Raw genomic sequence first — 16206 nt, 5'->3', positions numbered from 1 at the left:
TATCTCAAAGCACAGCCACTACCCCTTACCTTGGATGAGGTCGCCCCTCCTGACCTTGAATGTGGAATAGCTCCTCTTGGCCCTCCTGCTCCCGTACAGCCACCGCTCCTTGAACGTGGGGTTGTTCCTCTCGGCCACTGCCCCAACCTAGTGGTCCTCAAAGTGTGATCCATTCTAATGCAGGTGTGTGGGCTTCTCCCCAGTCTGCTCGGTTAGGCCGAAAGATGCCTGACATCCCCTCAAAGATGTCCTCATCCTATTTCCCAAAAGCTGTGAATGTTACCTTATGTGGCAAAGGGACTTTGCAGATGGGAAGTAAGTTAAGAATCTTGAAAAGGGGAGATTATCCTGATTGTGCAGGTGGGCCCAAGGTAATTGTTGCTGTGGGGTGCATCATTTGCAAATATCTCCCATTCAGTGGGCAGCCTTTCCATTATGTTGATAGTTTCCTTCAGTGTGCAAAATCTTTTTAGTTTCATTTAGTCCCATTTGCTCATTTTTGCTTTTGTTTCCTTTGCCTGAGGAAACATGAGTGGGTGGTCATGCTGAGTCATGTCTGATTCTTTGCGACCCCACGGACCATAATATCCCAGGCTCCTCTGTCTGTGGAATTTTCCAAGCAAGTATACTAGAGTGGGTTGCCATTTCTTCCTCCAGGGGATCATCCCAACCCAGGGATCCAACCCAAATCTCTTGGTTGGGAGGTAGATTCTTTAACACTGACCCACCTGGGAAGCCCCCTGAGAAGACATATCCAAAAAATATTACTAAGACTACTGGTGAGTGAGGCTGGTCTTGGGGCTAGTATGGGGCCACCGGTTGGTGGGCAGGGTCAGGTCCTGGGCCAGCTGGAGGCTCTATGGGTCCTAAGGCAGTTGGCCTGCTGGTGGGTGGGCTTGTGTCCTTGCCTGGCTAGCTGCTTCACCTGAGGTGCCCTAGTACTGGTGCTGACAGGCTGGTGGGCGAGGCTGGACCCCTGTGCTAATAAGCCAGAGCGGGGATTCAGAAAGGGTGCTTCCGAGCATGTGTCCTCGTGGTAGAAAGTGTTAGTTGCTCAGTCATGTCTGACTCTCTGTGACCCCATGGACTGTAGCTTACTGGGCTCCTCCATCCGTGGGATTCTCCAGGCAAGAATACTGGAGTGAGTTGCCATTTCCTTCTCCAGGGGATCTTCCCGACCTGGGTCTCCCCCATTGCAGACAGATTCTTCACCACTTTCGAGGTAGAAAGAGCTCCCCCAAATGGCTGCTGCCAGTGCTTCTGTCCCCAGACGGAGCTCTGGTTGCCTCCTGCCCCTCTGGGAGGCTCTCTAATATCAACAGGTAGATCTGACCCAGGGTTCTTTCAAATGACTACTTCTGCCCTGGTTCCTGGACCTCGTGAGATTTTGTGTGCAGCCTTTGAGGATGGATCTCTGTTTCCGATGATCATTTGGCTCTCCCAAATATAAGCCCTGAAGATCTTCAAAGCCAAACATTCTTAGAGTTCCTCTTCATAGTGCAGAACCCCTGGGCTGGGGAGCTTTGGACCCCTCACTGTGTGGGGAGAGCCAATGCAATAGTAATTATCCTCCGTTTGGGGGTTCTCCACGTGTAATTATGGGACTTGACTATATGCTGACCCGATCCTTTTGACCCTTCTCATTGTGGTTTCTTCTGTTTTTTTGATCTGGTGTTTTTCCAATTGGAATATAACTGCATTACAATGCTGTCTTAGTTTCTGCTGTACGATAATGTGAATCAGCCATATAGGTATTCATATATCTCCTCCCTTTGAGCCTCCCACCCCCCTCCCCATTCCACCCCTCTAGGTCATCACAGCTGAGCTCTGCGTGCTGTACAGGAACTTCCCATTCATCTTTATACCGTTGGCTGTAGATTTTTTTCTGCTGCTCTTCAGGTCATTCTCATCAATAGTTGCTCTGTGAATAGTTGTAATTTCGACGTGCCCGTGGGAGGAGGTGAGCTCAGGGTCTTCCTATTCTGCCATCTTGACCCCTCCGTGCTCCAGAGGGAACGTATATCCCATTCATTTCTAAGATGCAGATTTAGTCACATTTTAGCATCTCTAAAACTGAGATCTTCTTAATTTAATTGGCAGTGATTTTTCTCTCTGCATGGGATCTAAAATAACTGCATTTCATAACCACCGGCACATTAGACTTGATAAAAGAGACTGTGTGACATCAATTCGTTTCTCCACTCATTTCATGCAGCGTAAAAGCCAGAGTCCTTATCCTGCCCTGCACGGCCCCACATGTCAGGAGCTGACCTCTCCCTCTCCTGACCCTGTCTCCCTTCTCACTCCACTCTAGCCTCCCTGGTATCCTTGGATGCCTCTAGCTCCCCAGCATTCCTGCCTCATTTGTCCTGCTTGAGAACTTTCTCCCAAGCCACCTTCACCCCAAGACCTTCTCTGCCTGCTTTTAAACCTGCAGTGCCTCCCTCCCCCATTGCACACCAGTGTTTGCCTAAGGTGTTGATTTCACTTCCTGGCTCACTTATAAACCCACCTCCTTTATAGGAGGGCTTCCCTGGTGGCTCAGATGGTAAAGAGTCTGGCTGCAGTGCGGGAGACTTGGGTTCGAGCCCTGGGTCAGGAAAATCCCCTGGAGAAGGAAATGGCAACCCACCCCAGTATTCTTGCCTGGAAAATCCCATGGATGGAGGAGCCTGATGGGCTACAGTCCATGGGGTCGCAAAGAGTCAGACACGACTGAGCAGCTTCACTTTCCTTCTTTCTTTTCCTTTATAGGAGAATGTTCCAAAACCCCCAACACGTACCAGGCATGTGCTGACTGTTGGTTGCTTTTCCCTTTCTCTCCTTAGTAGATGAAACTTTGAAACAACAGTAACCATATTGGAAACCACAAATGACCCAGTAGCACTTAACAGGGTCAACACTCAAGCCCAGGGAAGCAGCTCTTTGCTTCTAAATTCAAACATTCATGAACTTGCCTTCAACAATATTAAAGAAATGGTGTGATCCCTTTGGGTACCATCTGGTTGGATGATCTCTGTACTCCTGACCATCTTTGGATCCTGTTACTAGCTTTATCTGTCTTCTCTAAATGCACATCAAAAACCCCCATGTACTTTAGTGACAATGTTAATTTATTTTTAGGGAATCTAGACTGTGTTGAATTTACTAGAGTGTTCTGGTTTCCTAAGCACTTTGACAGGTTATTGTAGAGTTCTCACAAAACACATTAGAAACTGGCTTTAACAAATAGTTCTGGGTAACATAGTGTGATTTTGTGTGATTAAGTGTAAGTGCTTTAAATTACAAGGCCGAGAGAACTGAAGCCTAGGCTGCTTACTCACACTCAAAGCCTCTGTGAAAGTGAAAGTGTTAGTCGCCCAGTCATGGTTGACTGTTTGCGACCCCATGGACTCTATCCTGCCAGGCTCCTCTGCCCATGGGATTCTCCAGGCAAGAATACTGGAGTGGGTTGCCATTTCCTTCTCCAGTGGATCTTCCCTGACCCAGGGATTGAACCCAGGTCTCCTGCACTGCAGGCTGAATCACCAGGGAAGCCTCTGTGCTTTGTCCCTATTCTGCATGCCGCATGGCCATCTCCAGAGAAACACTACAGATGTAGGGGAAGGGAAAGAGTCTCACCTTAGAGACAGAGCCCTCGGTGTAACACAGTCTAACTGCATGTTGCTAAGTGCTGGTTTCTCCTGGTGATGTGAGTGAGCTAGGGAGGTGCATGGTGGACCTAGAAAACATTCAAGCTTTGGAGACAGACAGACTTAGATTTGAGTTTCTGCTATTCTTTTTAGTGCATCAGTTGTGTGGCCTGGGACCTCACAAGATGTTCACAGACAAAGCCACACTGAAGATGAGCTAACATCCAGAATTACGAAACACACAGGGAACAATCTGCCATAAGTGAGAGCCAGCACATACAGCAAGCACCAAGTTTAGACCACAAGCACCAAGAAATTCAGATGGAGAGACTATTAGAGAGCATTTATAAAGGAAGTATGCTTGAAACAATAAGAAAAAAAACAAGAGGAATTACTAGCATAAAAACAAGACATGATATAAAAAGATGGCATATTTAAAAACTATATACTTTTATGAATGAAAATTATAATCATGAAAACAGAAATTTAATGGATGTTAAATATCAAATTCAGTGTTGTTAAAGACACAATGTGTGAACTAGGAGATAAAGGTGAGACAGTAGTTCAGAATATGACATGGAGGGCTAAAGAGATGGAAGAAATGAGAGATTAGGAGGCATGGGCAGAGAAGGCAGTGGTATCCCACTCCAGTACTCTTGCCTTGAAAATCCCATGGATGGAGGAGCCTGGTAGGCTGCAGTCCATGGGGTCGCTAAGAGTCAGACATGACTGAGCGGCTTCACTTTCACTTTTCACTTTCATGCATTGGAGAAGGAAATGGCAACCCACTCCAGTGTTCTTGCCTGGACAACCCCAGGGACAGGGGAGCCTGGTGGGCTGCCGTCTATGGGGTCGCACAGAGTCGGACACGACTGAAGTGACTTAGCAGCAGCAGGAGGTATGGGAATAGAATGTGAAAGTCCTGGGGGGACTTCCTTAGTGTTCCAGCAATTCTAGAAGGAGAGAATGGAGAGAATGAAAGAGAGATAATATTGAAGCTGATAATGGATAAGAAATTTTCAGAAGTGCTGACAGTCATGAATCCTAAGGTAAGAGAAATGTTGATTAACTTTGGATTTGTGGAATCAGGAATATATGTTAAAATTTTTTAATGTAGATAGAATAGAAATAGAATAGGTAACTTTCAAAGCAGTAGAAGAGAATAGTAGTGATAACATAAAGATCCCCTTTAGAATAAAAGCTACAGGGTGTCTAAAAATAAATCTGACCAGTGTTTATAAGAGCTTAATGGAGAAGACTTCCCTGTAGCTCAAACGGTAAACAATCTGCCTGCGAGGCAGGAGACCAGGGTTTGATCCCTCGGTTGGGAAGTTCCTCTGGAAAAGGGAATGGCAATCCATGCCAGTATTCTTTCCTGGATAATTCCATGGACAGAGAAGCCTGGCAGGCTACAGTTCGTGGAGTCGCAGAGTCGGACATGACACAGTCCAGTGGAGAAGTTTATAAAATGTTATTGAAAGGATAAAGAATTGAGAAAAAGGCTTTGTTCTTGGATAGGAAAATTCAATTTCTATAAATAAGTCTATGAATTTAATCTAATTACAAAATGAATCCCCAAAGAGCTTTTTCCCAAACTTGATATACAGACCCTAAAATTCATGTGTGAAGAAAAGGAACCAAGAATAGCTAAGACAGTTTTGTACAAAAGAATATGGGAAGACGTGCTCTAGCAGCTATGAACTCTTGTTATAAATTGCAGAACTCAAAGTGTGATGTCCTGGTACAGACAGACCTGCAGAATTAAATAAAGAGCCTGGAATGAGATTCATGTGCACATGGAAACTATGTCAGACAAAGTGGCATGACAGGCCAGTCATAAGAAGATAAATTCTATCAGAAATGGTGCTGGGACAATTCCTGGAGTAGGAAATGACAACCCACTCTAGTATTCTTGCCTGGAAAACTTCATGGACAGAGGAACCTGGTGGGCTACAGGCCATGGGGTTACACAGAGTCAGACACGCCTGAAGTGACTTAGCACATAAGAGAAAAATTAATTAAATCAAAAGAGGGGTTTTTAAAAATAAGAAACAAAAAGTATGATCCGACAAAGCGCTGATGGATGAAGTGAACTTGAGGTTGACCCCTGTCCCTCTGTTGTGGGGTTTAGGTGTGGATGGAGGAGCATGCACTGTCCACTCTGCTACAGACACACCTGAGAGATGACCATGAGAACATCATCCACCGAGTCTTGGGCCAACTTGGCAGCCTCAGTGAAGAGTGAGTATAACTTTATGTACGCTGGGGGCCTTCTGTCCGGTGTGATGCTCCATGCTAGCCTCCGTGTCCTCATCTGTAAGTTAGCTCCCACCCCCCTGGGCCTCCCTTACAGTGTAGTTTTGAGAACAACCAAATTATAAACATGAATATGAAATACACAGTGATAACAGAGTGCCATGTATGAAAGGTTGAAGTCAGACCTGGTGTAGGCACATGAATTGTTCTTACCCTCAATTTTCTCATCCATAAAATGGGGCTAACAATACCTACTTCATAGAGTTGTCTTTCATAGAAACTTTTAAAACACCTTTTGTGAGGTATAGTTTACATACATTATTTTTAAGAGTACAATTCAATGATTTTTAGTTAATTTTAAGAGTTCTGCACCCATCACCACGATCCAATTGTAAAAAACTTCCATCACTCCTAAAAAGACCACTTTTGCCCATTTTCAGTCATTCCTCATTTATTAACAAATTTTATATTTTAAAATATTCTTTCTTTAGTTATTAATGTGGTATCACTTTTTCAGCTTCCTGAAAAATATTTCTTTTTCCTTACTTTACATAAGAAAAATTATTTAGATGTAGCTAATTTTCTAGTTGCCCAGTCCTTTCCAGGAAATTATTTTGTGTATATATCAAGAAGCATGTGGATAGCTGTATTGCTGGATAGGTATCAGGAGATGGAAACAAGTAAGGAGAATCTGGTGAGCAAGTTAAGGACAGTAGTGAGCAATTGGAAGATTTATCTAGTCTCAAAACTATGTCTTTTAATAGTACTAATATTTAGTCCATTTATATTTAATGTACAACTTTATGGTAATATATTTAGATTTTTAATCTATCTCCTTTCTGTTTGTTTTACGTTTTTCCAATCTGCTCTATGTTCCTTTTCCTCTCCTCTCTTTCCTTATTTTGGTTTCAGTTCAGTTCAGTTCAGTCGCTCAGTCATGTCCTACTCTTTGCAACCCCATGAACCACAGCACGCCAGGCCTCCCTGTCCATCACCAACTCCCGGAGTTCACTCAGACTCATGTCCATCGAGTCAGTGATGCCATCCAGCCATTTCATCCTCTGTCGTCCCCTTCTCCTCCTGCCCCCAATCCCTCCCAGCATCAGAGTCTTTTCCAATGAGTCAACTCTTCACATGAGGTGGCCAAAGTACTAGAGTTTCAGCTCTAGCATCAGTCCTTCCAGTGAACACTCAGGACTGATCTCCTTTAGGATGAACTGGTTGGATCTCCTTGCAGTCCAAGGGACTCTCAAGAGTCTTCCCCAATACCACAGTTCTTTTGGTTTAGGTGTTTTATTATTTTCTATTTTCTCTCTCTAATTTAGTTTTTAGTTATATATTATATATATAATATATATATATTATATATTAATGATTTACCTTATTAGTTATATATTCTTTTACTGTGATTTTAATGGTTCAGAGATTTTGAATTGCATCCTTTGTGTGCCAAAATATAGCATACGTTAACATGTTCCTTCTTTCAAGACAGTAGAATGCTTTATTTCCATTAGTTTCTCTCTCACAGAGGAAAAATGCTTTTCTTATTGGGCATTGTACATAGAGAATCTGCCTGCAATGCGGGAGACCTGGGTTTGATCCATGTGTTAGGAAGATCCCCTGGAGAAGGGAAAGACTACCCACTCCAGTATTCCAGCTTAGAGTATTCCATGGACTGCAGTCCATGGGTTGCAAAAAGTTGAACATGACTGAGAGACTTTCACTTTCACTTTCTTTGTACATTTGCAACTCCACAAGATACTGGTTTTGGTTTATGCAGTCAGTATTCATTTAGATTTACACTTTATGTTGCTCTTGATTCTTTCCTGCATCTTTTAAGTGTCCACCTAGGAGTATATCTTTTTGTATGAAGGTTCTGTTTATTTTAGATACTGACAAATTTTCTTAAATTTTGTTTGTCTGAAAATGTCTATCTCCATTTTTGAGGAATGTTTTCATTGGGTGTAAAATCCTAGTTTAGCTGTCTTTTAAATACTTTTAAAGAAATCTTTTGTTTCTGATTTCAGTTGTTTCTGATTGCTTTCAAGATTTTCTTTTGTTCTTTGGTTTTCATCATTTTATTATAATATGCCTAAACATGGATGTGGGTTTTTGTGCATTTCCTGTTTTTACTAAATCTGTAGTGATCCTTGAATCTGTAATTTGCTATCATTGATCGGTTTTTTAAAATTCCGAATCTTTATATCTTTAAATATTCCTTCTGCTTATTCTTTTCCTACTCTTCCTGGGAATGCAATTTTATGTTTATTAGATTTTTTTACCTTAGGTTATTTGTGTTATATGCTATTCTATATTTTTGTTCCTTGTAGTTCAGTCTAGATAACTTGTTCTGGCTCTCTTCCCCTTCACACTCTCCTCAGTTGTGTCTTATCTGCTGTTCAATTCATCTACTGAATTCTTAATGCTGGTTACTGTGTTTTTAGTTCTAGAATTTCCACTTTATTTTTGTCATAGTTTCCAGTTTTCTGATCAGATTCATCTTATTTAATTTCCTGAACATATTCATTATAGCTGACTATTTTAATATCCAGTATCTTGTGGTCATGTTTCTATTGTCTGTTTTTTTTTTTCCTTTATTTTTGGTCAGTTCTTATCTGTTTGCAAGTCTGGTTATTTTTATTGAATGCTAGACAGTGTTATTAAAAAATCGTAGTAATAACTTAGGACTTTGAATGATGGGATCTTCCTCCAGATAGGATTTATCTTACTTGCAGCAGGGATTTCAGACAGTGGCAGATCAACCACTCCACTGGTGAATTTAGCTGATTCAAAATTAGGTCTTTGCAAGGGGTGATTTCTTATTTTTAGGAGTGTTTGCTGGTTCTCTCCTCCTTGGTAAACTGACTGACAGTTTTCTGTTCCACTTTTCAGGCTGTAAGAAAATACCTCAAGTTATAAAACCAAATATTGAACCTCTCTAAACCAGAGTTTCCTACTTGACTCATTGAGATAGGAACTCAAAAATAGTTCATGATTTCAGTTCTGAATGTTAATTTTGAGAGTCATGTAAGAAATTTGAGTGGATATGTACTGAAGGCAACTGTATATATGCGTCTGAAACTTGAGGCAGAATGTGATAAAGTTAAAAAGGTTAATCAAAGGACAGATGACTGACTATAACCCACATCTAAAAGGATGGGCAGCAGAAGATGGGATAATTTTAACCTGTTGCCTCTGGAAAGGTTCCCTGTGGGGTGTTTCTTAGTGGGTCAGTGTATTAGTCAGGGTTCTCCAAACAGAGCCAATAGAAGATATAGTATAGGTGATAAAATAGAGATATAGGTGGGCTTTCCAGGTGGCGCTAGTGGTAAAGAGCTTCCCTGCCGATACAGGAGACATGGGAGACACGAGTTCAATCCCTGGGTCGGGAAGATCCCCTGGAGGAGGGTGTGGCAACCCACTGCAGTATTCTTGCCTAGAGAATCCCATGGACACAGGAGCCTGGAGGGCCACAGTCCATAGAGTTGCAAAGGGCCAGACACAACGGAAGCAACTTAGCATGCATGCATAGGTACAGGTATAGAGAAGCTGAGAAGTCGCAAGATCCACAGTAGGCAAGCTGGAGACTCAGGAGAACCAATATGTAATTTCAGTCCCAAGTTCAAAGGCCTGAGAACTCGGGGGGCTAATAGTGTGACATCCAGTTTGAAGGTCAGCAGTTCCAAGACCCAGGAAAAGCCAATGTTCCAGTTTAAGTACAAAGAGAAGGAAGTACAAAAGAAAACCATGTCCCACTCAAGGCAGGCAGGCAGGAGGGAGTTGCTCCTTACTCGTGGTTAAGTGGGCCATTTCATCTCTTCAGATCTTCAACTGATTGGACAAGGCCCACCCACTTTAGGGAGGACCATCTGCTTTACTCATTTATTCGTTAATCTCATGCAGAAACACCCTCACAGCAGCTCTCAGAATGATATTGGATCAGCTGTCCATTCAGCCCATGGCCTAGTCAAGCTCACACGTAAAATTAACCACCACACTCAGTGAAGCCAGGAACACTCACCCCCCACCCCAACCTCCTCTCCACTGTCTCCAAAGGTCCACTCAGTGCATCCTGCAGGGGCACAGACTGCTCCTGCGCTCAGCTCTCCGGAGGCTGGCTCTCCGCGGCAGCGCCATCACCACCCTGGCCCAGATGAGGCTGTCGGGGAAGAAGAGCCTTCTCCAGGAGCTGCGGGAACAACACGCCCTGGAGCAGGGCTCCTCCCAGTGTCTGGATGAGCACCAGTGGCAACTGCTCAGAGCCTTGGTAAGACCGTGCCTCAGCCCCCTGCCCATCCCAGAACAGGAATGCCGCTTCCTTGGCTTCCGGGTTCCAGTCTGGTTTAGTCAAAGCCCCAATCCTGGAGACTTCTCTGGTGGTGGCTAAGATTCCTTGCTCCCAGTGCACCGGGGGCCTAGGTTCAATCCCTGGCCAGAGAACCAGATCCCACATGCTACAACTAAGAGTTTGCATGCTGCAACTGAGAGAAAAAAATCAAAGATCTTGCATGCTTCAACTAAAAATATCCTGCAAGCTGCAATGAAAATTGAGGCTCCTGTGTGCCACAGTTAGGACCTGGTGCGGCCAAATAATTAAATGAGTGCTTAGTTGCTTAGTCATGTCCGACTCTTTGTGACCCCTTGGACTGTAGCCCATGAGGCTTCTCTGTCCATGGGATTTTTCAGGCAAGAATACTGCAGTGGGTTGCCGTTTTCCCACTCTCCTGTGTCTCCTGCATTGTAGGCAGGTTCTTTACCCACTGAGCCATCAGGGAAGCCCCCAAGTAAATAAATACATTTTTAAACAAGCAATGGGGACACTGGCACAGTAGGTACCCCCTGTTGGGGGCACTCAGTATGCCCAAAGCTTGCAGTGTATATGATAATGACAATTATACTAAAGTTGCACAAGAAGTCAGAACACAGATAGGTACAGTCATCATCAGGGGTTGAGAGGAGAGGGCTCTGTGGTCTGTTTTAAGGTCTTCACAAATCTAAAGAAAGACTGTGAATTGCAGGGCTGGGGTTTAAACCCAAACAGTCTGACTCCAGGGCTCCTATAGCCACTGAGCTGTATGAGCAGCTGATGTTTTTTTGACCTACGAGTGAGGGACAAGCTCACCGTCTCTTTTTCTTGGCCCCGGAGAACTTGGTGGGAAGCAGGCAGCACTTCCTGCCCTTCCTCCAACTCCCCACCCTCCTTCTCCAACCCCTATTCCTTCAAGAGACGGACTCCCCATGGGCCCTATGTTGGCTTCCATGATGTCCCAGACTACTCTCAGACTCAGATGTGACTGAAGAACCTCTCTGCTGTGTGACTTTTAGAAAGTTGCTCGGCGTCTCTGCTCCTCTGTGTCCTCATCACTCCTGGTATTCAGGTCTCAAAGTGTTTGGGGTGAACGAGTAAGTTCTTGTACATGTAAAGAGCCATGGATGGCACTGGGCACATTGTTGCTGCTACTGCTAAGTTGCTTCAGTCGTGTCTGACTCTGTGCGACCCCATAATGGCAGCTCACCAGGCTCTGCCGTCCCTAGGATTCTCCAGGCAAGAACACTTGAGTGGGTTGCCATTTCCTTCTCCAATGGATGAAAGTGAAAAGTGAAAGAAGTCACACTCAGTCGTGTCCGACTCTTAGCGACCCCATGGACTGCAGCCCACCAGGCTCCTCCACCCATGAGATTTTCCAGGCAAGAGTACTGGAGTGGGGTGCCATTGCCTTCTCCGGGGCACACTGTTGGTGCTCAATAAATGCCTGAAGGGATCATCAAGACCCCCAGGCTCATCCACTGTGTACAAGTTTTTGCCAGCCCAGAGGTGCCCACTTCCTACCCCTTCTCCAACCTTCCTGGGACCCCAGGCAGGGCCGACCCCACCTCCTGGTTTGGTCCTGACCAGAGCATCCGTTGACTTCCCTGGAGCTCAAATGGTAAAGAATCTGCCTGCAATGCAGGAGACCAGGGTTCAGTCCCTGGCTCAGGAAGATCCTCTGGAGCAGGGAATGGCAACCCACTCCAGTATTCTTGCTTAGAGAATTCCATGGACAGAGAAGCCTGGCGGGCTACAGTTCGTGGGGTCGCAGAGTCGGACACGACTGAGCAACTAACACACACGCAGAGCATCCATGCAGGCGACAGGGGTCTCCAGTCTTCTCCCCGCCCAACTTTTCCAGGAGGCGCGTGTGCTGGAGGAGGCCAGCAGGCTGGAGGAGGAGGCGCAGCAGACGCGCCTGCAGCTTCAGCAGCAGCTCCTGGCCGAGGCCCAGGAGGTCGGGCAGCTGCTTCAGCAGCACACAGAACGCGCCATTGGGCAAGCGCTGCTGAGCCACGCACGGAACACAGCCTCCAGGAGCCGGGCCAAGGACATGGACGACTTCAAGGTGCGGGGCCACCCCAGCCTCTGGGGAGCCCGGGGGACTAGAGGCAGGGGTCAGGGGCGAACAAGAGGAGGGATTTGAGCAGAGCAGCAGCTGGGCCTGCCCAGGAGCTTCGGGCCCTGCAGAGCTCTTTGCCTCTGAGCTGCCTTTTCCCCCTACCCTTTAAGAGGGAACGCCTGCCCCGTGGAGCGGTGAGGATTTCTGCCGCTGCCCAGCCCTGTCTCCCGTCCTTCTGAGCACCAGCTCAGTTCTTGCAGCGGCTCCAAGAGGAATGTCATTTCAGCCAGAGCCTCCCAGGGAGTCAGTGGCAGAGAACAGAGTCTGAGCCTAAGTCCCTCCCCGAGAGGCAGGCCCTCCCTGCCCTTGGCCACCTCTGTGGGAACCTGAGCACTGGTGGAGTTGTCCCTGATCGCTGACCATTTCTGCTAACATCAGTCTGACCTGAGTAAGCCATGGTTTTCTCCTTGCACTGAGTTATGACAAACCACAGGAGTGAAAACCGCCTTCGTAAGAAGTGACATAGGCATTGCCCTTCTAAGTCAATGGAGGGGTGGGTGCGTGGGGCTTTGATTGCCTCATCTCACTGGGCTATTACCACAGCCCTTGCCTGGAAAGGATAATTTTTCTTCCCATTGTTCAGGTGGGAAGACTGAGGAGTTTCACTGGGCGGAAGACATGCTTAAAGCCTTCCAGCCGCAGTGAGTGGCTGGGACTGGAGGCTGGTCGTGCCTGGAATGACCAGCATGTGCTTGGCTTCTTGCCTGCCTCCTCCCTCAAGCTGTGAGAAAAGGCAGGGGACCCCCATGTGTTGCAGATCTCAGCAGACAGTGTCTGTGGCTGGTACCCACGGGAGGTGTTTTAGATTTGGGCGGGCAGCAGACCCATCTGGGATGTGCCAGGACCCTCGAGGGCACTTCCATGAGTCCCTTCATTTACATAAAGCCACTCACCTGCACAGCAGAGAGATTGGCCCCTTAATTCTGAAACACCCATCTGGTTCCAAATCTCTTGTGTCTGCCACACTTCCTCATCCAGACCTCAGGGCTAGTGATGCTGGGAGAGTCTCTTCCCTCTCCTAAAACCTTACAACTCTGACCTAATCAATGGTTGTTACGTGAAAACAGAATGAAACGCACGTGTGGCTCGTCTTGTCCTCAGCTTCTCCAGAGGACTCTGAGTCAGGGTTAAATAACGGACCCCCACCAGACACACACCCACCAGAAAGAACGTGGGCCCAGTGTCTGGAAGGATGTTCTTTGCTGGACCTCTGTTCACAGGGCCTCTTGGCCTTGGGCCCTGTGGCAGGTGCTGGGGCAGAGGAGCCAGGCAGCCGCATTCCTGCCTTCAGGGAGCTTACCGTCTACTGGGAGAGGACACGCTAACCTTGAGAAGTTGTACTGCATGGGAGCTGAGATGCAGGCAGTGCCGAGGGGGATCGAGAGAGGGCTGAAATGTTGGAGATTTTAGAGCAAATGTGTTTGCTGACTTGACTTGACTTTCTAGCCAGAAAAACCGGGGAGGAGGAAAGGAGGGTGGCCAGGACGGAGGCCCTGGAGAAGGGAGGAGGGCTGCAATGCGGAGGGGTGGAGATCAGCCCCCTCTGGCAGGAGGCTAGAGGGACATAAGGTGTGATGTGCAGGTGGTTTGCTTGGGGAGAAGAGGGACTTCCTGTCTTCTGCGTTACATGTGCTAAATGAAATCCAAGGAAGGCCATCAGTGGGAGCTCCTGACCGGAAGTGCAAGACCAGAGCTCAGAGTCCTTGGGGGCAAAGTCAGATGTGAATGTTGGATGGAGAGGAAGAGAGAAGTGGCTGCAGTAAGGGAGGAACAGGACTTAGAGTGAGGAGACGGCCCTCATCTCCTCTGCGTCCTGAGCTGCAGCCCTCCTCACCTCCGTGGCTTCCATCCATGCCGGCACGTCAGGATATATTTCTCAGCCCTACGAACATAAGGAATCACTCAACAAAAATGAATGGGCATTTTTTTTTCTTGCCCAAATCCTGAAGCCATTCAGTAAATGTTTGCTGAAATGGGGACTCGAACCTGACCTTTGCCCATCATCTCATGAGGTAAAAGGTGATGACTTTACGAGTGCCCAACCAACATGTCCCCAATGATGGGGCATCCCAGCGTTTCTTCTCTGTTCTGCTTTGGGTCCAAAGGTGTGTCATCGAAGACTGCGTATAACTGCAAGTGACAGAAATCTGTGCTTAAATAAATAGAAGTTACTGATCTCACATAACAAGAAATGTGGTGGTTCCAAGCTGGCACAGAGGATCAGTGATGTGACCAAGGACCAGCCTCTTTCTTTCTGATCTGTCATTCTTGGTGTTGGTTTTGTTGCCTCGTGGTCTCAAAATGGCTACTGCTGCTCCAGACATCAGTCTGTGTCCTGGCCAGAAGAGGGAAACAGCAAAGTCTATCACCCTCACCAAAGCTTTGCTTAATGTTGGGAAAAGGGAAGCCCTCAACAGATTCTCTCTAACTTTGCATCTCACTGTTCAGAACTGGGTCATACACCCAGCATCAGACCATCCCTGACCAAGGAAAATAAGATTATTAATGCTGGTTTAAACCAGCCAGGTACATGCTACCTGCTCTGAACCAGCGAAGTTTAGGAGCAAGTGGACTATGGGAGCCAGGACTGTGTTGGCCGTAGCTGGCTCTGTGTGTGCCCCCTACTAAGACTTTTCCCCTCCTGCCCACAGAGAACGCTGATGGAGGCAGCCGTGGAGAGTGTCTACGTGACCAGCCCTGGCATCGGTCGGCTCGTGCAGGCGTATTACCAGCAGATTGGGAGGGTCATGCAGGACCACGAGGAGAGAAGGCTGCAGCATCTGAAGACCCTGCAGAGTATGGTGCCCTCCACGAGGAAGCCCTGCCAGCAGCGAGCCAGATGTGCTCTTAGTTGGGGACAGGGCGGGATGTCAGCATTTTCAAATGGTTATTTAAGGGGGGTTAATTTTTTTATGTTTTATGTATTTATTTATCCTTGCCTTGTCCCCCAAACCACCTTGAAGCCACCTTGGCTTCCCTGGTGGCGTAGATGGTAAAGAATCTGCCAGCAATGCAGGAGACCTGGGTTCAACCCCTGGTTGGGAAGATCCCCTGGAGAAGGGAGTAGCTATCCACTCCAGTATTCTTGCCTGGAGAATCCCATGGACAGAGGAGCCTGGTGGGCTGCGTTCCATGGGGTCACAAAGAGTCAGACACGACTGGGCAACTAACACTTTCAATGACAATGACTTGTCCCCCAAAGGCTTTTGAAAAAGCACTTAAAGAAACATATCTATACAGTACAACAGAATTTTTTTTTTTTAAGTAGATGAATCAGGACAAGGAGAGGACAGTGAGATGGAGTTAAGGTTCTGTCATCGTCTGGGACATATGTGAGCACATTCCTACTTAAGAGGGGACATGCATTTGCCTCTGGGCTTCCTGGTGGCCAAAGAGATAGAAGTTCCCTCAATTTAAGCTGTCATAGTAACAATGAGTAAGAACAGGCCAATGGTCCATATGTGGGCACATTTACACATGAGAGCCAGTTTTTCCCTGGGCTCTCGTATGAGGCCCCCCCGGGGGTGGAGCAGACCAGACCCCCAGGGCCAGCAAGAACATCATTGAGTAACAGACAAATACCAGTTCCTTAAAGTCCCTTCTTGTAACAGTCCTCCCTACACCCGGGGCTTTGGGGCAGGGTAGAATCCCATTTTCTCCGATGGGTTTTTCCTGGGTTGTCCACAATCTCTAGACAAAGGATGGGCAGTTGGTCCTGGGGGCAGGTCTTCCGTGAATCTTATTTTTCTCAGTGAGCTCAGCTGCTGCTTTTTTCCTGCCCTGGCCCTGGGGAACTAGAGCTCTACATTCAAATAAAATCTGGCACCTGCCCAGAAATCTGCCAGCTGGCTACAGATCCTTCCTGATGGTTTTCTCAAGTAAGGGTA

At 46.7% G+C, this 16206-nt stretch overlaps 1 protein-coding gene across 5 annotated transcripts in view; it reads left to right on the top strand.

The window, feature by feature from the left end:
• EVC (EvC ciliary complex subunit 1) overlaps positions 1–16206 on the top strand; it is a 93332-nt gene that overhangs the window by 65953 nt on the left and 11173 nt on the right. For 4 of the 5 annotated variants that reach the window (XM_018049716.1, XM_018049719.1, XM_018049718.1 and 1 more), the window contains exons 13-16: positions 5764–5873; positions 9945–10155; positions 12059–12265; positions 14971–15115. In XM_018049716.1, coding sequence (XP_017905205.1) covers positions 5764–5873; positions 9945–10155; positions 12059–12265; positions 14971–15115 — 673 coding nt within the window. Of the gene's footprint in view, positions 1–5763; positions 5874–9944; positions 10156–12058; positions 12266–14970; positions 15116–16206 lie in introns of those variants that run through there. The other variant, XR_001918215.1, reaches the window with a different exon arrangement.

This window comes from Capra hircus, chromosome 6 (genome assembly GCF_001704415.2).
Source record: "Capra hircus breed San Clemente chromosome 6, ASM170441v1, whole genome shotgun sequence".
Taxonomy (NCBI): Eukaryota; Metazoa; Chordata; class Mammalia; order Artiodactyla; family Bovidae; genus Capra; species Capra hircus.
The sequence above is the reverse complement of the archived record's forward strand: the minus strand, read 5'-3'. Positions and strand labels throughout refer to the sequence as shown.